The sequence below is a fragment of the Pleurodeles waltl genome, chromosome 9, assembly GCF_031143425.1.
Source record: "Pleurodeles waltl isolate 20211129_DDA chromosome 9, aPleWal1.hap1.20221129, whole genome shotgun sequence".
Lineage (NCBI taxonomy): Eukaryota > Metazoa > Chordata > Amphibia > Caudata > Salamandridae > Pleurodeles > Pleurodeles waltl.
In genome coordinates, this window is record NC_090448.1 from 968,407,222 (window position 1) to 968,430,636 (window position 23,415).

At 42.2% G+C, this 23,415-nt stretch overlaps 1 protein-coding gene across 33 annotated transcripts in view; it reads right to left on the reverse strand.

The window, feature by feature from the left end:
* Window positions 1–23,415, reverse strand: part of NRXN3 (neurexin 3) — a 1,990,994-nt gene that overhangs the window by 322,465 nt on the left and 1,645,114 nt on the right. For all 33 annotated transcript variants that reach the window (XR_011198826.1, XR_011198824.1, XR_011198825.1 and 30 more), the window contains one exon: window positions 10,604–10,785. Coding sequence is in view for 27 of the 33 variants with exons in the window: in XM_069208391.1 (XP_069064492.1) it covers window positions 10,604–10,785 (182 nt within the window). In the remaining 6 variants the exon portion in view is untranslated. The remainder of the gene's footprint in view (window positions 1–10,603; window positions 10,786–23,415) is intronic.

Genomic DNA, 23,415 nt, shown 5'->3' on the forward strand with positions numbered 1-23,415 from the left:
GGCAATATCCCAGGGCTCCTAATTTTCAAAGAACCCCCCCAGATAAGTGAACGTTCTCTCCATTTGACCTCTGTCTGTTCTATTTCTTTATCTAAGCCTCCCTCTCTTTCTTCATCATCCTCTGACCACTGTCATTTTGAAGATTGTTGGGTCTTGGGCGGCTGTGTTTTTATGAGACCTTGTTAAAGTTTACCATAATTTAGTATTGTTTCTCATCATGCAGAGTTAAAGTAACAGGAAATGTGTAATGACATTCAAATTTGTCCGTACAGAGCCCCTCAAAATATGTCGTGATAATTGGCGCCCCATATTCTTAAGATGGCATTACCGTCTTCTACTACGGGTGCCAAAATTTTGCAAGCTTTACTCCCGCTGGCTTGGCGGTGTTATTCTCTGGCCTCCCGAGGCCCGCTTTGCATTCAGCCTACTCCATTGACCGTAGGTGATATTTTCTATTTTTTAAGCCTGTACCCCTAATGTGTGTGTAGCCCGAGTGCTATTGTCTCTGTCGAAAAAAATACATTTGAAATCTGTGTACCAGTTGTGTTGCCACCCCCCCTCCCTCCCCCCTCCGCCGGCAAAGTACATGGAGAGTCCCTTGCTCGTGAACAATGCCGACCAGTGTGGTGCTATGTGTGCCCCCTGGAGCTCGCTCGCCCCCTCACCTCTTGGACTGCAGGGGCTAATGTTACGCCACTGCAGTGTACCCTGCTGCCTAATGCTTTTGTCTGGAAAATAGATGTAATTTGAGGGATAGCACTGCTTTCTGAAGTGTACCCTATTTCAGTGATTCGTGAGCAGCCACTACGATGCAGTTCCTGTTTGGGGATTCACGCAGGGAGCTTTGCATTCACCTCACAGGCACCGTTGCAACCACCTGGCCCGGGAAGTACATGCCGACCGTGCCCCATGGCAGCCGCTTGTTCTGTCACAATGTCGTAACATGTCCTTCCCAGGATCCCTGCGGTGGCGCAGGTAACAGCTACTTAGATTCGCCTTCCCTCCCGCTCTTTTTAATTTGCGCAACCGGTTGACTGCAAATGGCTGACCTCGTGGCAGCGCTGCTGAGAATAGCGGCTTCCCAAAGTGCAGCCGCGTGACAGGGAAATGGGCCAATTACGATGCGGCGAGCATCTGTTGGCAGGCGCCGTCCACCTCGCGCTCGCGGGACGCGGGGCAAGCCTGGATCCTGAGCCCAGGATTGTAGGGCACGGATCAAAAGCGAACAATTATTTTAAATCGAAGACCAAGAGGCTGCGAGGATGCAGCCTCTAATTGCAGGACCGTGTAGAGGGTCAAGCACTGGTGCTGTCGTTTTACCTCGGAATGAGGCCTGAATTAGCTCCTGGCTTCATCTCCCCCAGCTAGCGAAGCCTTGATTATCTCCATGAAACAATAGCTGGGTCAGCTCGATCCGCGCTCACCCACCTACAGGAAGGTGAGATTCTCATTAGCTCCCCTGCCTCGGGGCTTCTCCTGTGCTCGTCTGTCATTCTCCAAGTGCAATGTCTTGAGCACGGACACACACACTTATAGTGAGTTTGCATGAGCACCTATTAAAAGACACATCCTCATGCATGTTCAACAAAGACATGCATGCATGTGCGCGCACACGCTTTTGTTTTCTCAACCGGAAGTGTGAGGCACTGAACAAGTACGGCCTTCCATCCATTGAGCATGGTGCTTGCATGCATCAAGCATGAAATAAAGCACTCCCCACTTACTGTTTACCACTCCCACACAACCATGTCTGCACATCACTGTGGGCATCTGCTAGTGATTACCACTAAAAGATATGTTTTTTGTTCCAAGTAAAGGTTTGCCTGGATCACCACAAAAGTTATACCATTAAAGCAAATAAAATGTTCTTGCATTAATGTTCAGATGTTTATGTAGATGAATTGTGATGGTGTCCTCACAATATACTCAAATTCGTGCAAAGATAATCTTTGATTATATCCACAAGGTAACCGCGCCCCCAAAGTGATGCGAAGACAAATCCACAGATGCTTGTCCTCAAATGGACAATAGTGCATGTAGACGAATGCAAACAGATGTGCACACACACACAATTAGAAGTGTTTTCATTAAAGACTGTTGCATGTACAAGTATGGTCTTACATTTGATGTTCTTAAAGCTTTCATGGGTTAAATCAGACCTTCCAACTCACACAGTGCGATCACATGTGACACAATATCTGCTCTCTTGACACAGTCCATGTGAAGGGTCAATATCCCAGGGTGGCGCAAAGTGAGCTGGACTTCCGTTCAGAAAGGGCCAGTCAACTTCCATCAGGCATAATGCACCCTTCCCAGGACGACAACAGCAACCCTGAAGCCTTTTTTTTCTTTTTTTGGGAGAGGCCTTTGATTCCCCTGGGTATTTCCCAGGTGGTTGTAGCTCTTGGAGGCTGTTTTAGCAAGCCCAGTGCCCCTTCTGGTGCCTCTGTTACTTTCCTTTGCTTCTGAGGTTAATTGCAGCAGGCACAGAGAGGCTTCAACAGAGCAAGGGGTCAGGAGGGGTAGATAGAGAGAAAGTGATCAGAGAGGAAAGGTAGAGAATGGACGGATGGAAATAGAAAGATTGAGCAAAGAGAATGGAGGGAGTGGGGCTGTTTTGAGCATTTTTTCCAGGGCTGCTTTTGGTTCCCAGTCTGGACCTAGCTTGGGTACTGCAGGGTACTCAGATCCGCCCCTCTGTGGCTGGCCAGGAGGTGATGGGCAAAATCTCTCCCCTCTCAAATGTTGTGATTATTTTGTAGGTTGGCAGATCTGGTTAAATGAAAAATAAATCATCTACGTGCACCTTCCCCGCATCTCCACCCCTTGGAATGAAAGAGTTCCCTGACCCGCTCTCCTGGCTGCCAATGTCACTAGGGTGTGTCGCCCACCCCTCCTTCTAGAATATTCTCTTTGGTGTGGTCCTCTCTTACCGGCGCAGATGCAGTGAATGACGCAGGGAAAGAAAATGGCTCTTGAGCATTTGGCACTTCCCAGAGCTGACAGACGCTCCATGAATTTTTAGAGGTGAACAAAGTGACTAATAAAACATTTTATCCACCTCTGCTCTGTGTGTGTTTAACCTATTCTGCCTTTCCGGAGTTTCAAGCACACCATTTCATATTCCCTATCAGTGCCGCGTTCTAGTTCCCTTGACCCAAGACCTGTATGTGAAAATCCCGCTCTCATCTCATACCTGGAAGGTGAGGTTAATTACTTCCCCAGAAAGTGTTCTAGATGGGCATCAGTTATTATTCTGTATGCCAGAATGGCATCCTTTTGCTTTTCCCTATGCTTCAGAGCACCAGGCAACTACACTCAGCCTCACTGCACTTCACACAGTGACTCCGCATCTGCATAAGAAATTTAGGCTCTTTCTCCTACATTGCTGCCAAATCCTGGCATTACCTTCCACATCACATCAGGACCTCCCCATCCCTATTCAAGTTCAGCAAGAAACTAAAGACCTGGCTGTTCAACTAGAAGCCCGAACACATAGGTGGTTGCCTGCATATAAATGATGGGGCCAATTTAGAGTTTGGAGCACGGCTCGTCAGTCCACCAAAGTAGGGGAAGTCATTGCTGCCACCATCCAGGTGGTCTGCAGCCCATCATATTTAAGGATCAGTGATGGAGCACTGGTAATCTTTATGCCTTCAGAGTAAACGCCTTCAGACAGTCCTCTAAAGGCACTTCTTGTTTTCTGCACAGCTTCTGTCCTCCATGCAGCTCTATGCCAAACTTTTTTACTTTCCAAGAACATACGCCCAAAGTGGGAGTTAATGATAAAAAAAAAAAAATACAAGTCACCACACCTTGGAGAGTGTGTGTGTGGTGGTGGGGGGGGGGGTGATTTTCCTTCTTTTCCAGTCTGGTTCTGTCAGTTATTCCTGGCAGCGATGGGCAAAAAAAAAAAATCAGACCATCTGACCCACAGAGGGAGGGTAGTCTGATGTTTTTACGTGGATGGCCCCTACTCTGTTGGGCCACTGAAGGCACTACTGTCAGAAAGATGACCGTCTTCTCGACTCATAACAGAGCAGGATGATTGAAGGTTTGACAGACAAGTTACTCCACCACATTTGAGGCAGAGTACGCTGGGCACCAAACTCTAAATTAGCCCTTATGTCCAAGGCATGCCCTCAGGTTCAAAAACATGCAAGATATACCAGTTCAATGTTTTTCTCGTGACATTTTTAAAGGCTATTGTACGACAAATCTACAGTAGATATATAGACTTCCAAATGTATTGTGGTAATAACATCAACTTCAAAATATCTCCACAGCAGAGTAAATCTACACTTAAGTTCACTACATTTCGTATTATCAATATTATGAACACATTACATCAGCAGATCGCCATTTTGACAACACTATTGTGACCTACAACCTTCTAAAGTTGTGCAGTAAATGATGCTACAGCAGCAAATGCAACCGCTAGGACCAGGTCTTCCGCTATCGAAAATTATACAATCAGTGCAAGGAAAAAGAAATTAAGCATGGATATGCATGACCAATAATCAGGTTCAAGCGAGATTACTCTCGAGTAAACACAATACACATGGGATCAGTTACTATTGGTCCCAGTATTTCAGGTGCGGTGCATGAAATAACTGAGGATAACTGATTCTGCACGGTTTATTTCACCATTCACTGCAAAGCTTGCAAGCATGAAAGTGTCTACAAAACATGATCTTATAGCCATGTTTTCGGTAACAGTACCCGAGGGCAATAATTATACATTCAGGAAAGGCAGCTGAAACGCTGACATTTGCATCTGCTTTTGAGCACTTGCCACAGCTCAGAAGGCTACATCTTCACGAAGACATACGATAACATGGAGAAATACATTTACCAGTGTGCAGTTTTCACAATGTTAACACTAGGGGCAGACTTTGGCCCCAGGTATGTGCCTCATTCTGGAGAAGAGCAGAGGAAGATATGAAATTGTTATAGCAATACATTAAGTGTAAACACGCTGGTTGAGACTTGCATTTCTAGTGTAAAAGAGGCCTGAAGTGAGAGGATCATTTAGCAAACTGACATTACACAGAACATATTTCCAGGACCGAATAGGAGGGTATAGAATCATCAGAAATTATGAAGTTTCGGCACTGACACTGGCGCTTGTAAGTGATAAACAAGCATTTGCAGTGCAACGGGCCTCATGTTTGCTCGAGTTAGAACTATTAGCGTTGTAAATTCTTAACTGGACTTTTCTTGCCACATAAATTGAAAATGTAAAGTAAAACAGTTGCCATAAGCAAGTCAATTCAAAGCGCCATGGCCGCCATGAGTGAGCACGCGAAGGAGAGACACAAAAGGAAAAAGAAGTTCTCTCGCAGTCAAACATATCAGCAATCCTGCAATTATCTGTAAAAAAAACGCCCCAAGGTGGGACAAACGTAAATCATTCACCAATGTCATCAAAGGAATTTTAAAAAGGCAAGTCCACAAATGAGTGAAAGTGATGGCAGTGTGGTGGGCGTGGATAAAAGCCCACATAGATACCAACATGTCGGAAAAGCAGCACTTACGCGCTGCTATGCTCAACCTAAAAAGTGAAAGAATAGTTTGAGATCATTCAGACAGTTTTATATCAATAAGAAAGCAAATATGTAAGTTGAATAGCGTTGAATGTTCATAGCTGTTTTTTCCAGCCACTTTACATTCTTATTTTTAAGTCTTGAACTTTTAGCTGTCTAGTTGTGAAAAAGCCTTTGTAGACTATCTCAAGAGATTACAGTGAGTTTTGACCCTGCCATTGCTTCCATTGGCTGGCTTTATTGTCACTCTCAAGTTCTTGCTTCTTATTTGATGGCTTTCCTTTCTCTTCCTTCATTTTTTTTATTTTTCTTCCCACATGAGCACAGCATCTTTACCATCCCTTTGATTGTCTGAGTTGTTTATTTCCACTGCTCAGGTTTAGGGAACCAATGTTCTCTTTTTCATTAAGCACTTCATGGGAGTGGATGTTTTTTCAAGCACTCTCCCTCGTGTGCTTCACCCTTGTGCTCCATGTTGCTGTCCCCCTTGTGTGATGCTATATTTTGTGTTTCTCCCCAAGCCAAACCCTGGCCCCACATCTTCTATGTCGGCCTCTACCTTGTTTGCTGCTTTTCCTTTTCTTAACCCATCTAGCTTAATTTTTATTTTATCCCACCAACCCCAATCCCGGTTCTTTCCTCCAACCTGGTCACCCGTTGCTCTCCCAGCACTCACAGTCATATAGAAAACACAAGCTATAAAAAAATATAAATTTGCATTTTTTTTAAGGGCCTGGTAGCTGTCATTTACTGTTGGGCATTGTCCTACAACAGAAGTGCTTTTCCAATTCTCAAATTTCTTTTTTTAAGTTACTGATCTAAATGACATCCACCATCATATATTGGTCAATAATTAAAAAAAAAATATTACTGTGCCATTCTAAAGTCATGTGCATGCCTGGAGAACCATGCTTGTGCATGCATCGTAATATATGCAAGCACCTACAGAAGGACCCCACCGATCACATAGTTTTCAACTGTAGATTTTTCTAATTTTGCCCATAGTCACAACAATCAAAGAATACTGGGAATGGGATAATCCTTTCTGACTGCCTCATCCAATTGTTTTGTCTCCCTGCCTATCTCCGTCAGACATTCACAGCACCTCCGCTGCCTCTCCCTGCAATGTGATTATTGGGCCTTACTGCTTGTTTCTGTTATAAATCTGCTGGAAAATGAGATGTAGTTCGAGGTTACCTTCTTCCTATCTATGTTAAAAGAGCACTAGTTATTTGTCTCTAAACTCCAGAACAAGGCTTCTTTCTTCATCACTCAGTAAGAGAGTCATTCAAGGGAGATAAGTCAACAGTTCCTGACTGGATATCTGTTACTGCTTACAACCCTGATATCATACTGAATATTACTGATCTTTTAAAAAACACAATGCATTCAGTTACTCGAGATTTTGTGGCTGATTGATTATACTTGTTATGAGTTACTGTTTAATAATCTACTGCACCTGTAGGTTCTTTCATGGTCACCAAGTGCCCCACGTCATTGTTTATCATACATGCAGCCAATCCTTTTAGTCACCAGCACTTTGCATTTTGTTTTTTGTGAACCCATACTGCTAATGTTATGGCTAAAAATAAACAAATGTCATATAACAGTATGTGTGGTTGCTAAAAACCCAGTACTAGTTGAAGGTGTCGCACAAGGTAAGGGAGCACTTGCAAAAGTCAGTGCTTAATTTGAGACATGATTGCAGGCAGGGCCCCACAGCACTCGATTTTGGGGGCTGGCACTTATTTTTCCTCAACAGACTTTTGTTTAAGATTAACAAAGTGAAAGCTCCAAAAGGGGGAAACAGAGAGGAAGAGAAAGACAGAAACACAGTGGCAAAGGGGGAAATCAGGATGAAAAAGAACCCATAGTAAGATAAACCAGTTTCTGGTGGTGGATTAAAAAGGCAGGAAGAAGAATCAAGACTACACAGCATTGGTATAAAACCTTAAGTGGTGCTGGCCATGAACTTCTGAAAAAGAAATCCTTGGGACCCGGCAATTATTCTTCTACAAATTAAGCACTGCTAGCTTTAGTATGATTTAGATTAAGAAGTAGGATTTTTTCTTGAAGAAGTCCACTGGGAAACTACAGACTAATTGTGTACAGGTCAACAATCATTTGAGAGATGGCAAAGCCTACTTGTTACATCCTATCTATGATAGTGCATTAAAGGGATAATCTCACTCCCTCCCTAACCATTTGCTGGAATCCCAAATGTGCATGATCCCTTTTACTCGTTTCCAAGACGTTTCCACTTGTGCCATTGTAGAGTACCCGTGAGTCTGGGTGGTTCACGACCGCTGTGTAGTGACTCTCTTATTGGTTCAGTGTGGATGCTTCTGAACTGGCAGCATGAATCGGTCGTGGACTTGTTGGCTAGCTTGGTTTCTCCCAGAGGAATCCAAATATGGAAAAACACAAACAAATGGAGCCTGATTGTCACTAGAAAATATTGTTGCACACTCTCAATGTAAACTAGTGCTTTGCTTCCCACGTTTCATTTTAAGGATTCTCCTATCACAACTATTTGACAACACTCAGATCCTAATTTCTTCTATTATGATTCCTAAGTTATAATCATTATATGAAGTTTTCTATTTTTTTTTCCAATCTTGGATGTCTGACTCTCATATCAACTCGTCCAAAACCAAAATTATTTTTTTCCCTGCTCTTCCCCCATGCGTTCACCAGATCCATCTATGCCCTACATTCCTACATTATTTGTCTCCCATGACCTAACACCGAGGCATAATCTTTGGCTCTTCTGTTTTTCTTCTCTGCTTGCTCTCTTCTTTTGTTAGCACCTGTTGTGATAAAGCCTTTAAACTATGTTACAAAATAAGTCTTTTAGTCACTTTCCACGCAACTGAGATCATCACCTTTACTCTCATCTGCTCCAGGCCAGAGTACTGATCCTCGCTGCATATGTGATGCTCTGCCTTCTTAATTGCCTCTCTACTGTTTATTTTCAGATCTTCAAATCAAATTCCTACACATTTGGAAACTGCTTCTGTGTTTCAATCTCCTGCTTTCCTTTGCTAGCTTCCAATTCACTTCGGCATTATATCACATTTTCTCTGTATCAATGTTTAGTTCCCCCATGATCTTGAACCTCTTTATCTATAATATCTATGTTTCTACAAACAGTCTTCAATTAGTCTATTGATCTCCCATGCCCCTTTAGTTAGAGTTAATTTCCGTTTCTTTACTTTGCTGGTTCCCAAGTACTGGATTTCTCTCCATCTGCCCATTTTTGCTACCCTGAGGCAATACTCTTTCTAAGAACATTTCCAGCTCTCTTAACCTCTCAGTGCTAGTTGTTAGTCCTTCTTCCATTGTTTTGCTCACTTCTTTATGACTGTACCTTTTATTTAACGTGTTTCCATAGATCTTTGGCAAAAGTATTTTATAGTTACAATGAAATTAAATTAAAATGAAAGACTATTTGAATACAATTGTGCAAAGTTGCAAGAGAACAAGTGACCTTCTGGAAACCGAGGAAGACCACTGCACAACAAAATGCATCACTCTTTTTCACAAAGAGGCTAAAGATGGGGTATCTGTTGGCTGATTCTGCAATGCTATGTTTCCAATCCTGGGATTCACTTTTGCAAACTAAGTCATATAGGACTTTAATGCAATTTTTTGTTATGCTATGTTGAGATGTGCTGGTTGATCATTTATAAATGACTTTCTAAAGCATGATGCCCTTCAGAGCATCTAAACTGAAGTGATTCTGAAACCTCACATTTAGGGCCTATATTGCCAGATGACTTTTGGGGCAAACACAGCACAGCGAATGAGGGAAAGGTAACATGAATTATATTGAAGGGAGGATCGCATTTATGGAGGGAGCCGTGAGAATATAGATGATTCTTGTCTCAGAGTAGCATTTGTTTTTGCAGGGCCAGGACTCACACAACTCTGCCAGTGCAAGTCAGTGCTTCTCAGCAGCAACCCCGTCTATTCTAATATTGAAGACCACACCCTCTTCATGAGTCAAAATTGTGATCTAAAGTAATCCTGGGTGAAATTTAACTTACACAGATGTAATTTGTTTAATATCAAGAATCTAGGGTTACTCTTGTTACCCAAAGTTCCCAGAGTTGCGCCATTATGGAACATAGCTTAATTATGCCACTGTTCCTGGAAAATTTACAGTGTGGGAGCACAAAAACAACACAGTCAACCAGAAAATGAGCAGCTGTTGTTCGAAGCAATTGAGTTGCTCGTGTTATTGTATAGTACAATATGCATCTTTGCACCGAAAATTGATGAAAGGAAGAAGTTGGAGGTAAATACAGTGCTAAATGATGGATTTGCATTTATCGCAATTATGCATAAATTCACTTACTTTTCCTGAAAATTCCCATACTTACGTGAAAGCAGGTTATGGGAATTTTGCATGCGCCTACGCTAAGGAAGCGCCTACTATCACGCCACTAATACTTACACATGGCCTTTGCATCTCGATCGTGAGTTTTAGCATTTCTGATACTTCACTATTAATATTTTTACCAAACATACTTCTTTTTTCCAGAGTGTATCATCCCTCAACGGAAACACACACTCCCACGTACACATTCACTTGTTCTTTTGTCCTCCCATTCTTCTTATCCCTCTCTTCCAGTCACTCTCTCTCTGTCTTTTCTAAGATTCTTCTCTACATTCAGCCACGACAATGTTTAATTCACAATACAGTAATTCTGCAATATAGGTGACAAACCTCTGACTCAGACGCGCTTGATATAATCATTATTAAAAATAATAAAAAACATACTATTATTAAGTTAGCATTGACACTGTGAAATGTCATGCCTGACATTCCACTAACACATTTATGTAATTTGCGTTCTGTATTATTATTTTAAAATTGATCTATTTTTCCATACTCGCTGAGGATTGCATTACATCGTGTATCCCAATAGGACAGAAGACACGTTTATAAGTTCTCTGCAGGGAATGACATGAATAAGTGAGTTTGCTCATATTCAGATTTATGGAGGGACACATCACAGGGTGTACCATTTCAGTGATACTGGGCTACTCACTATATGAAGCTGCAGGAAGTCCCCCAATCCTGGAGCGCTGTCAATTCGAACAAGAATGGCATCCTTGATGGACGTGCTGAAGCCTACGGCCAGGCGGTCTGTCCTTGTGCTTGGTCTGTCGTTTGCGGGCCACGTGTACACAATCAGACCTCCACTTTTCCCGAAAATATACGTGGCACCAGCTGCAAAGTATAGAAAAATGGAGGGTGGTTATTAGCAGCTCTGCAGTTTGAAAGATGCAAACATTATGTTCATACTTGAATAGTGACAGCACTATAGATCAGTTGGAGATACTAGTCTGTCTATTTCTCCACCCAATGTGGCACTAGACTCAGTGAATAATTTGTGCCGGTGGTGGTCACCAAAACTCGTTGTTGGGGACCAGGATTGTTTATCGTCATTAGATTTTGACCCTGATCAAGAGATCGAAAGGTGAAAGGGGAGAGGGAGGAAAGGGGAGAGAGAAAAATTGGAAAACCAAGACAGAGGCAGAAAAACGGGTTGGAAAAAGAGTGACATAATTCTGAACAATGCACTTTGCCATCCATTAGCTCTTCAGTGTTCTGAAGCCCTCCTGCAGGCAATTATTATTTTGCTCATTCCATCGACTTATATATTTTCTACTCAATTGATCTCAGAAATATAACCCCCCTTCCTTCCTTTTCGCTTAAACCCCACTGTGCGTCTAATGTCACTGATACCCTAACCTCCATATTGTCCTCTTCCAGTACCCTCCTACGTCTCCCATCGTTTAACCCTCTAATCCTGCTGTCATTGACATCTATCTTCACCCTCATCACCCACTCCTGGCTGTTTCAATATGCCATTCAGTCCTCCTTCTGTGTGCTCCCGACCCCCCACCCCATTTTAAACCTTTTTTTGTGGTATTGTTGACATCTTTTCTTCACCCTCCTCACACCCTCCACTCTTGAATGCTTTCTGAATATATCACACTTTATCACCCTATATGAGTACCATATTAATATTGGTCCTGTCTTATCCTTTGTATTTATTAATTATCTACTTTACCTTCAGCTAAAAATATTTTTGAGCCGACCAATGTGCTTATGTATCTTGGTTTTACAATGTACACCAATTCTGTCAAAATATGTTATGGTGCTTCAATAAATAAAAATATGAAAATCAAAGATGCACTGATGTCACTACAGAAAGGCCTGTACCCCCAATGGTTACACTTGACTCCGAAGTGTACTGCTGAATTGACTGGGACTTCAACCTTCAGATATTTTACTCCGCTGTAGCAATATTGTACTGGGTGAAAAGAGATTGGAGCCGCCACAATCCTGTGCACTGGTGTTCACATTGTCTAGTACCTTGAACAGAGAAGAGCCTCAAATGAAGGTGACACTCAATGTCCATCATGTCCTAGTTAGTGATGGGCAAAATTGAGACGTCATCAACCTTGCAGTTTCACAACATTTTATTTAAACTACATCAGCTTCAGTACTTGCAAACTTTGCAAAGTAAAAGCAGGCATCGGCAGAGCACATAGGTCTGACTTTAGCAAGCTGATGTGTTGATTTTGTTTTTTTGGAAACTTACACCCCAAAAGTAAAATAAAAAGAAAATAAGCTGCAACCTAAAAATCGCCATCATATACTTACATTAAACATTCGAAATTAAAAATAGATCTGGTGTGCTTGTTTTACTAATGATACTTTTTAAAATAACAAACCTTTAATTGTGCTATTAATATTTGCGAAGGCGAGAGGTATTATTCACCGACTACCCAAGCACTGAAATCGCAGGGCGCTACAATGCCTCTTTATAAGTACAACTTTAAAAAGGAGTTAGAAAATAAATAACCACTTAACTGGGCACCTGAAGTGCAGGCAAAATAAAGAGCTGGTACTTAAAGTTGTTATGAAAACCACCACATTAAAAAGCACTTTTTGAATCATCTTTGTAACTGAAGTGAAAGACAATTTTAGGCAGATGTGACCAATGTGCATAGGCGTTGTGCAGTCACTCAAAGTGAAGGGAGAGACTAGGTAAAATAGGCTGATCCATTGCCCTATATTGTATGCTAACGTGGGCAGGAACAAAATGTGAATGACAATGAAACAGATCAACGAATGAAGTCTGTTCGCCAAAAGTCACTCTAAGTATATTATGTATGATTGTTTTTTTTTTTTTTTTAAACAATAGTCTAACTAGACAGTTATAGCTGTGACAAAGACCTGACTTTAAAAAAATGGAGCAAAATGAGCCCTACACTGCAAAGGGAAATTTCTATACGAAGTTAGAAGTTCCACCAAATCTCCCAACTTCACAAGCGTAGGTACATATTTGGCAAATCCGTAGGTATGGGAAAGTTTATGAGTCTGGAAACACATGCAACTGCTCACAAATGACCTTTTCTGTGATATAGGTACAAGACACCTCAAATGTCGTGAAAGAACAGTAATTTATTTCACAGCCAGCATCAGCTAGCCTGAAATAACCATTTAGCACAAATTATAAGGAAAATGACGCATGGCCAAGAACCAATAGGCTCTGTGACCACGTGTCAAAGGATTAGGTCAACAAATTGCTGCTCTAGTTTGAGTAAAATATCCAATCTGCTTTGCCATTGTGATAATCAATGTCAGTCTTCACCATAGACCAGTTAGCTTAATATGGATCAAAAATCCGGCTCCAAAATAATATATTCTGCTCAAAATAAATTCCACGGTAATTTATGAGTTAAAACCTGTGCGCCTTGGCTTTGACGTTGCCGTCTGCAGGAGCCTCTCTGCACAGAATGCTAAAGAGTCCGAGGCCTACTTGGCTACAGCCCTGTCACCTTGCATTAAAGCTGCATCCGGAGTGAATTAATAAGCTAGCAGATGTTAAGAAGACATGCTGGGACATTTTTAGCCCTTTTGGGTAATAGCAGAGGACAGGAAATGCCACAGATCCTATAAGCTTTATGCATTGCGACAGGCAGCGTCCTGGTTCCTTCCCAGCTCCAGAATACATTCTGCATATCAGGAGAGTCACGAGGGCTCCTTGCCTGGGATGTGGATACTGACATGTTCAGATTGTACTGATGGTGACCCTGATTAACCAAGCCATGTGTCCAACGAATTTGGGCTCTGAAGTGAAGCAAGTTTTCTAAGTCCCAGATGAGTGAGAAGACTCCGCGGACCACTGTTATAAGGAGGCAAATGAGTGTCTAGGGAACCTCACCTGTGTCTCCCAGGCCTGTAGGCAAGTAACTTCACCAAGCAAACGTTTCTACAGTATTGTCTACCCTTTAGCCAGCCTGCCTACTTTGATACATTTTGCAAGAGATCTCATTCTCAGTCAAGGAAAAGAGTTTCATTCCGGCCCTCACAAGGAAGAGGATATCATTCTTGAATTAATAAGAGAATGTCATTCCTGGATGAGGAAGGTACTTCTGTCCCATAAGGGGTATCTCATCCCTGTACTATCAAAAGGATGCTCTTTCTGCAATAAGATGATGATACCTAAGCACTCAATTAGTATTCCAAAAGTAATTGTAAGTCCATAGAGTAAGATTCATAGATGATAAGCCCAATGACGTGAGTTTTATTGAAATGTGGAAGATTCTGTGTTCCAAACTGAATATATTATCACAATAGCTGATACGTGTTTCATCACAATCAATGACTTTTTCAAGGCTAGAAGTAAATAAAATTACCAACAGCTGTAATGGATTTCAAAAGGTTGATTCACAATGAAGCTTCCAAGTCTGAAGTTATGACTCTTCAAGGAAAAATCATCTATGACTGAGCCTGTATAATTCGTGTTTGTGTGACATATTGCATAGTCTAGGTAAATTGAATGATGGCCAAGCTAAAGACCGTCTTCCAAGTACAGATAACACATGGCAAGTCAATAATAAGACCCTGATAAGTCTCTCCCCGTCTCTCTAAACAGTCAAAGCTGTGCAGATCTATACTATACTTTGGATGCTGCATGGCTTTGACTGTGTGAAGAGACAGGGAGGAAGTTAGTAGGAGGATATTATTTCTGCACTACTGAAAGGAAAGTAATTCTCTCAATAGGAAAAAAGAGCTCTTATTTCCCAAGAAGAGAATCTCATCCCTACACTATCAAGAGGATGGCAATCCTGTCAAAAGGTAATAAAGCTTCTGTGCTGTGAAAAGGATATAATTCCTCTAGAGGATGTAATTCCCACATTAGAGAGGGAATATAATTCCTGCAACATGATGTAACTGCTGCCTTAGGAAGAAAATCTTGATTCCACTCTAGGAAGAGGGCATCAATACTAGCCTCAGAAGATATTACTGCTGCAGTCATAAGAGGATACATCCTGGCTGTATGAAGAGGCTGTCACTCCTTCCCTCTGAAAAGGATATCACTCCACCCATTTCATTTGAATAACACACCTGCCCCAGGAAGTAGGGCTATCACTCAATTTCCTTGTAATGGCAAATCAAGACTGTCCTGGTAGGAGGACACCACCCCTAGCTTAGGAATAAACAGTGCCTCCATCTCTAGAAAGGGGTGCCATTCTTGCCCTAAGATGGGGGAATCACTTCTGCACTCACAAGAGTGTCACTACTACAGGATAGGAGGATTCACTCCTGACCACGGAAGAGGAATATCTTCCTCTCCTAGAAAGAGAATTTCACCCCTGATCTGGCAGCTGCTATCACTCATGCACAAGAGGGGCACAAGATGAAATCCAGGCAGGACTGATTCAGCCTTTCATCATCGTAGCTCAATGAAACAAGTATTAATGCTACTACCCACATTTGTCATTTTTAGTGGTATGGAGCCAAAAGAGTGCGGCATGAACCCCACTACAGAAATCAATCCAGAGTTATTAGTCGGTTTTCTTCCTTTTTGAAAACCAATATAAAAAGAATGATTTCATTAAAGCCAAGATCCCCATGCACAAATAGGAATAGGGTACTAAGAGAGATTCTCAAATATTTGGCACCTGTGGCCGATGCACAGAATTCACTCTAAACCTCTGCCAAGATAGTAGAAGAAGATAAGGAAGAGTTGTCACAATACCATACTATTCAAGTATTTCAGAGGCATGGCAAGTCAGACAATAATGCCAACGTAGTGACGTAAAAGACGTTATAAGATTCACTCCAGGTAGTATTTTGTAGGCTCTTTTAGGTGACAAGCATAGCCATACTTTGCTGCTGGTCTGTCATCATGATGTAACGTTGTTCTTCAGTTTTAAAAGCAAAGACCTCTTTTCCTTGCAGAATATGGGGAAGCTGATGTTCTAGTGTGGCTACGGGTGGGTCTATTTAGAAGTAAGCGTCTCTCAGTATCTTCTTCTCTTAAGTCACACTTGGGTTAGCAAATTCTGTCCTGCATGGATTTGCGGTCTGATTTACGGCGGCCATTTTGTAGTCTGAGCTCAGTCATTCTGTATTTGTTGAGCGCGTGACGGTCTCTCTCCATGGTGCTGAAAAAGCTGAATGGACTCAGCCAAGTCTGCCTTCATTACGCTAATCCCACCCTGTGTTGATAGAGGATAAACGGCTCAGGACAATGCCTCTCTCGCCTAGGGCGCATGCCTGAGCGAACACAACCAGAGAAGGGAATTAAAACGCGAGGGCAAGCGAGTCCTGAACCCTCAATTATGTGCTCGCTAAATGACTGATTAATGTTTTATTTTTGTGACATTTTCTGTAAAAGAAAGGTCGCTTTGAAATCAAGCAAACGTCGCTCTAACTCAGATTTAAAAATGGATGGTTTGCTTTCTGTGACTTCCGTGCCCTCTAAAGAGACCGCCGTGGTTTGAGGCTGTTGCAGGGTGTGGGTGCTGAGTGCCTGGGTGTGGACCAGCCACTAGAAGACATAATAAAATGCGGGGAAAGAGCTAAATGCATAGTGTTGCACAAGGAGACGACTGTCATGTTACAGCCCCTGTCTCGTATCTTGGATACTCAGGGGACGGAGTCCAAATGAGGTCTTCAGCTCCAGCCTTATTGCTTGGGCTCAGGGGTTTTAAAGGTTCAAGTACTGTGTTTCTAACCCTCGCTTCTACTGGGTGATTGGTTGGTGCAAACCTAATGGGTAACAGCAGGGCTTAATTTGTAAAAAAAAAAAAAAAAAATGGTGTCAGGGCTGTAATCAGGAGGCCACTGAAGCTTGCACTGCCCACTCCTCCTACCAGAACTGCCAATGACACCATCAAGACACCTAGGCCCGTATTTATACTTTTTTTAGCGCCGCTTTTTGCCGCAAAACGGCGCAAACCTACAAAATACAATGGCATTTTGCAAGTTTGCGCCGTTTTTGCGTCAAAAAACGACGCAAATGCGGCGCAAAAAAAGTATAAATACGGGCCCTAGTATCACACACCTATGTGTGACAGTTCAGACTATTCCATGGCCCCAAAGCTAGAAGTATTTTTAATGTATATTGAATAAATAAATGTTGTTGTGATGATCTCCAAATTAGACAAACAGGGCCACTGTATGGCAGACTATCATTAGTCAATGAATCTTCCGGTGCTGAGCACCGGAACCCACTGGCTCAAATTAAGCACTGGGGGACATACTCCAAGTGTCTGGCACAAAGGCCTTCTACATTAGTCACTCCACTGGTGTACATACTTTGTGTTCCAAAAGGCCAGAGGCATAACATAAACACATTGCAACTGTAGATAGATTGTAGATGAACATGGCCAATATGTGTATGTAGTTACTGGTTAGGCAGGTATATGCATTGCACAGCCATGGAGTGTGGAGCTGGCCACATCAATACTTGAACAGCGACCAACCTATGGAGCTATCTCACATAAACAGTAACAAGCGAACAGCTGCATGCATCCTTTTAAATGTTGACAAGGTTTTGCTTTCTCGCTCCCAGTGTTATCCGGCCACAGATCACGGCATAGATTGGACTCTTCAAGACCAGCTTTATCTGAAAAGACAGGCAGTGGCGGCCCTGGGTGCACACGTGACCCGTTTCTCATCTCTCGCAATGCCGCTGCACTGCGCACAGTCATGGTGGCTGTCTGTTTTCACAGAACATTGATTCTGTCTGGCACCTTTGCTCCCCTCTTTGGCTGGACGGGCTGTATTGATTGGGGTTGCTGTATTGACATCAGACCAGAGTGTTGTCTGCTTGTCAACACTCCTTCTGCCCCTTTAACAACCTTCTCTGCTGCTCGCAGGATCCTGATCGTTCCTGTCTGCCCCCTCCCCCACGTGCAAGTGACAGCTCTAGAAGTTTTGAAAGACAACACTTGTTTTCACCTAGCTGGGACACACAACTTATTCTACGCCTTTATTTGTGGCAACAACGCATTCTGGTCCGCTGAACCAATGGGGATCTCTTCTTCTCTCCTGTAGCCTTCACAGGGGGTGATAGTAAATTAACGCCACCTGTTGCTACACAATTTATTCTGCTCTTGGACAGAAACACAATGCAGTCTACCTCAGGGGCATAGGTATCAGTGGTGCAGCAAGTTCAGTGGCACCGCTGCAAAGGGACCTCATGGGTCCTTTGTACCCAGTTATAACTGATTTTACTACCAAATCCGGGAATGGGGGCCAATTGTACTTGCTCACATTAGAGTCTGTGGTACCCTGGCTATCTCACCAGCCTACTGTAAGGGGCCACGGTCCTGTCAAAACTGCACATTTGACACGGCCTCCATCTTGGCTTCCATGGAATATGCCTATTGCTTACCAGGGAGGGGCAAAATTTACATGTTGCCCACAAAGTTAGTTGAATTTCGGAAAGCCTATCTTTCACAAAGGCATGTAAGGTTTCCTCACTTCACTTACTTGGCTGAAGTGAACTCTAAGGTGCTCAGGCCGTAAGCAGTGATGATATCTGCTGCAGAATGTCCCATGGGGAGGACACCCGGCAAGAAGAATTCATATCAAAGCATGCAGTTCTCTCGAGGGACCTAAATAAAAGATTTTGGTGTGCGGGGAGGAGACATGCGAATTGGGGTGCAGCGAGAAAGCAGTGTGCTCTGGACAGGGGAAGATGTGGTGCTGGACACAGCAGAGAAGGTGGAAATGCAGGGAGTAAATTTCACCAACCAGACCACTATGTGGCATTACAGAACTCCCCGTTAATATATGCAGCAAACGAGGAGCAGCGAGCCCAGTCTTTAGGTGGAAATGGGTTGAAAGGAACAAGGGAAAGGGCTTTACCCGGCAAAGTCCCTAATTACTCTGCAATCCCACATGAGCAATCTTTGTCTTCCGCCGCCATCACCAACGCTGCATTGTTTCTCATAGCTCCTACAAAAACTAATAGGCACTTTGAGGTCACCACAGATGCAATGAAAGAATAGCAGTGGAACATTGAACTAGGAGAAGAAGAACCACCTTTCAAAGGCAACATCAGAGACAATTCACATCACTGGCATCCAATCTTTAATAGGGAAAGATTTACTAAACCGAATGCAGAGAGGCCTTATATATTAATTGATTTTCACAGGTGGGTGACAAAGGCAAGAGCAGAATGTGTTGGTCAAGAAATAAATAAAAGAGCAGCATGGACAGCTTTATTGGTTGAAACATATGAACCTTGCAGCACTAATGTGCTATACAGAATTTCCACGCCTACAGATGTAGCTTGCTCTGAGGATTACTTTCATGGGCAACCACGAGCAACGAAAATGCTCACCGTAAGTAGCAGGCACTTATAAAGCATTGAAAAGAAGACAACAACCTAAAAAGCACTAGAATATACTTTTAACAGTGGGTAGACCACACCTAACTGTGACAAATTCGACAGCATTTTGTGTTTTACAACAGAGCAAACCAAGCTGGGTTGTCCCAAATAGATCATTCATTGGCACATGTCTTCTGAGTAACTTCAATCTAGCAGGCACCAAACACCTGCCTTGGGCGCTAGGTGTGGAATGTGTTTGACTGTACTTTTTCTTTCTGGGCACAGTTCGGTGTATGTTATGTGTATTTGTCCACATCGGTATGATCCTGTGTTGAAGGTCTAAGAAGCTCAGTATTATACAGAAGGGTAAATGGATAATTTCTGGAGGCAACGTCTAAAGTACTTAGGCATGCAGATGTCCCCTTTCTTCTAACTTATCAGTCCATACTGCAAATTACTCTTTCGGTTAAAAACCCGTTTTGAGAGGCCCGATAATGTCAAACGATTGCATAATTACAAAAGATATTGCAGTAAGTCTGAATTGTTCCCAATTTGTGTAAAATCAAATATGCTCTGACACTGGAGGTGACTCTTGTAGTCAATGACCCAACGTACTGGAAAAATGAACTCACATTAACACAGAACAATCATTCATTTTATTCACTTCAAATGAGCAGCGACACCTTAGGTGACCCCTACATGAACAAAGTATTTAGAGACACAATGGGCACATTCAGTGTGATTTATCATTATTTGAGTTATACTGTTGGCAGAAGAGTATTTAACAGGAGAACAGATGACAACACAGATTTAGCACTGGACATTCAGTTGACATATGTCAGTCTGAACTTGGAAACTTGCAGGGCAATGGTTCTGTGCTGCCACAAAAATCAGTACGGATTCATCAAAAAATGCTAATTATATATGAGTTCACCAAAAGTCTCTCTTAGGGCTCTGGTATATTCTAAGTTTCTCACCACCAGTGATGCGTTGACATGAGCAGCCTATCTATGAGTTCCTAGTGGTGAAAAAAAACCCTAACACGTTTTTTAATTATTCAGATATTCTCCATTATTCACCCCCATATTTCCCTACTTTCAGCTGTCTTGACATCACAACTTTAACTTCTTGCCAGCTTCATGTTTTCCCCAAAAGTTTTAAAATTACCTTCATACACGAGCTTTCAATGAACCCTCTTCACCCATTGGCCTGTTCAAGTGTCATTCACGTTTTGCTTCCCTCATAACAACATATGCTTGAGACAATGGACCTACTTCACTCATTGGCACTTTACACTGTGATTGGAGGCATTTTACTTGTAGACACATGTGCACATGTAATTACAAAAAAGTCAATGTCAAGTGCCAAGACTGGTGTGCCAGTTGTGCTCTGCATATGCTTGGACTAAATGAATATATAAAAGCTAATGCGAAATCTATTGACTTTAACAAAGCATGTTTTAAGAAAGGGTTGCTCACTGCCCCGCAGGCTCAATATCATTCCTTACACTGATTTGGTTTTAAATGGAGGTTATGATACTAATGGCAAGATGGTAGCAATGCAAGGATCATTTTAAATCTGCATACCACTCGTTGTATTCCATGTGAAAGTTTGTGTGACGGAGCCAGTCTTTTCACACTGTTAATTGACATGATATAAAGCTGTCAGTATGAGACATTATTTCATTCACCTCTTCTGCAAAATGTTTATGTTAATGGCCAACACAGCAGTGACCAAGTTCAGCTTAGATAAAGTTGTGGGACAAGGGACAGTCACTACCAAGGTCATGGGGCATGATTCAGCTTGCCGAGACACTTGTGCAAGTCTAGCATTGATAGAGGCTAATATAGTCGCTGACAACATAGTTCTTTGAAAATTATAATTTGTGGCCTAGACAATTGAATAAATCTCGGAGTTTATGCAACCCTAAGTTTCAAGAACACTTAGCTCAGTTGGTTAAGACACCCACTGCATGAATCATTGGGCACTCAGCAGATCTTAGAATTGAAATCTGTCGATCCACTATTTTCCATTCTTCAGAGTTCTATAAAATTAGCGCTAACAAGCTGAGTAATATCAAATATTAGTACTTACAACTCTTATTTATGCTAGAGATTTAGCGTTGTTTTATGGTATTTGTAGATATCTAATCGTCATCCCTTTCACATATTTAATCTAGCGGTCTCTTAGTTCTGCAAGATTATAACTAGCTGTGTCACTCCATGGCTGTACACGATTATTTAGATTTAATACTTCCCCAGCTCTACAGATTGCTGACATACTTCATCTATTAAACACAGGCTACACGCAGACATAGCAGAGCAGAACCCAACGCACCCCTGATTAGTCCTTAGTAATGGATTATCCATGGGTGCTCTTCTTCTCAGTACTCAGCTGCTACGGGTACCACTGCAACCATATGCAGAGAAAACTAATCAATCCAATAACAGAAGAACACACTTCAAAGGTATAATAAGCTGACAAAGATAAAAGTGTCCAATATAAAGGTTTTATTTATGTTTCAAGTATTTAAAGCACATTAATAGCCAACATGTTTCGTTCGTTTGAACATTATGGATCATCTTCAGGGCACAAACATGCGCGTTTCTTTGATGATAGGTTCAGCTATCCTTTCTGCATTTCCATCATTATAACAATTCATATGATAAGTCATAGGGTAAGGACACTGGGTATCTGGCGTTATGCTTGTCATATCTCAAACACTGAGCTCGACATCACCATAAAAATATCTTTAAATAAGAAGGACTGTCACTCATTTTCCCTGCCAGTGTCCAAAATGTGAGCCATGGTGAAAATGGGAAGAGAAAATAGTAAATGACTACTAGATGCAGGGAAAAATGTCCCTCCTTCGTGAAAAAAAAAATCTTTCTAAAAAAAATAATCCCACTTTAGGAATTTATTTTCTCTGAACATAAAATGTTTGGTAAGTGATCACACTAAATATGGTGTATCCTCTGCACATTTCACTACTGTTAAGAGAGGTGAAATGCCAGATGCTCCTTCCACAAACAGAGAAGTTCCTACCATGCAGACAGAGGCCTATAAGTGCATTAGGGGGCACTCTGACAGGGTAGCAGAGGACATGACCTCTGCCCCTAGTGGGACTGTGAGATGCTAAAGAGGTCTGAATGAGACTATTACTGTTTCCACTACAGATGGAATTTCACCTGCACAGAAGGTTTCAGGAATCTCCACGGAGAGCCTCAAAAAGTTGTATATTATGATAGATTTACTGCAAGAAGAAAACAAATAATTAAGAAACTCGAAGTGGGGGCATCTGATGCTAGATGTGTGGATGTCAGAAATGACGTGCCTCTACCCTTGGTTGATTTTCTTCTTTTTGCAAAATCTCTACAGCATTTCTCCAACAGGTTGACAAGTACTAAAGACTCTGGCTGAACTTGGCACCATCAGATTAAATCAGGCAGGTGGGATCAAGTGATAAGGAGCTGGCTGTGGTGAAGCCACATTCCAAGGAGGTTGCACCTCTCCTTGAGAGAGGCTGATGCTTACATGCGATCCAATGAAATCTCTCTGGAAAAAGTTTAATTCTTTGGAGGATACATGTTTTTTTTTTTTTTTTCACATGGCAGTGCTGAACACTAAAAACAAACACATCACAATTGTGGTTTTAAGGACTTGATTGTCATTAATGCAAGATGGCTCTGACCAGTCCCTCTCCTTCCTCCTATACACAGTCAGACATCTAGTTAGAGTAGACCTCCTTTTAACTACAGTGGTCCGACTATTCTTCTTGGGTTACTCAGTTACCAGACAATTCGAAACTAAAATGGCCTAATTGTGTGGGCAGATATGGCACCGGCACCAGCATCAGAAAGGGGCTCCAGTCTCCCTAAGAGCAGCATTGCAAACTGATATCAACAAATGTAGTCCACTAAGGTCTCTAATGCAAGGTAGATCTGGTCTTGTTAGATTACTTTGTCCATCAAGTGAATGAGTCATTCTCTTCATGGACAAATGGCATCTACCGGGCTCTCAGGGTGCATTTTCAATAATGAAAAACTCTAACTCCATTGACAAATGTTCTTAAGCTACGAAGTAACCAATCTGTATTTCCCCTTAAACTATCCCATCCCCCTCTCAACTATCTTGTAACAAAAACGAATCTTGTGATGTTTGATGTCATGCAAGCTATGTCCCCTCAATTCCAAGTGGTCAGCATGGCTTGT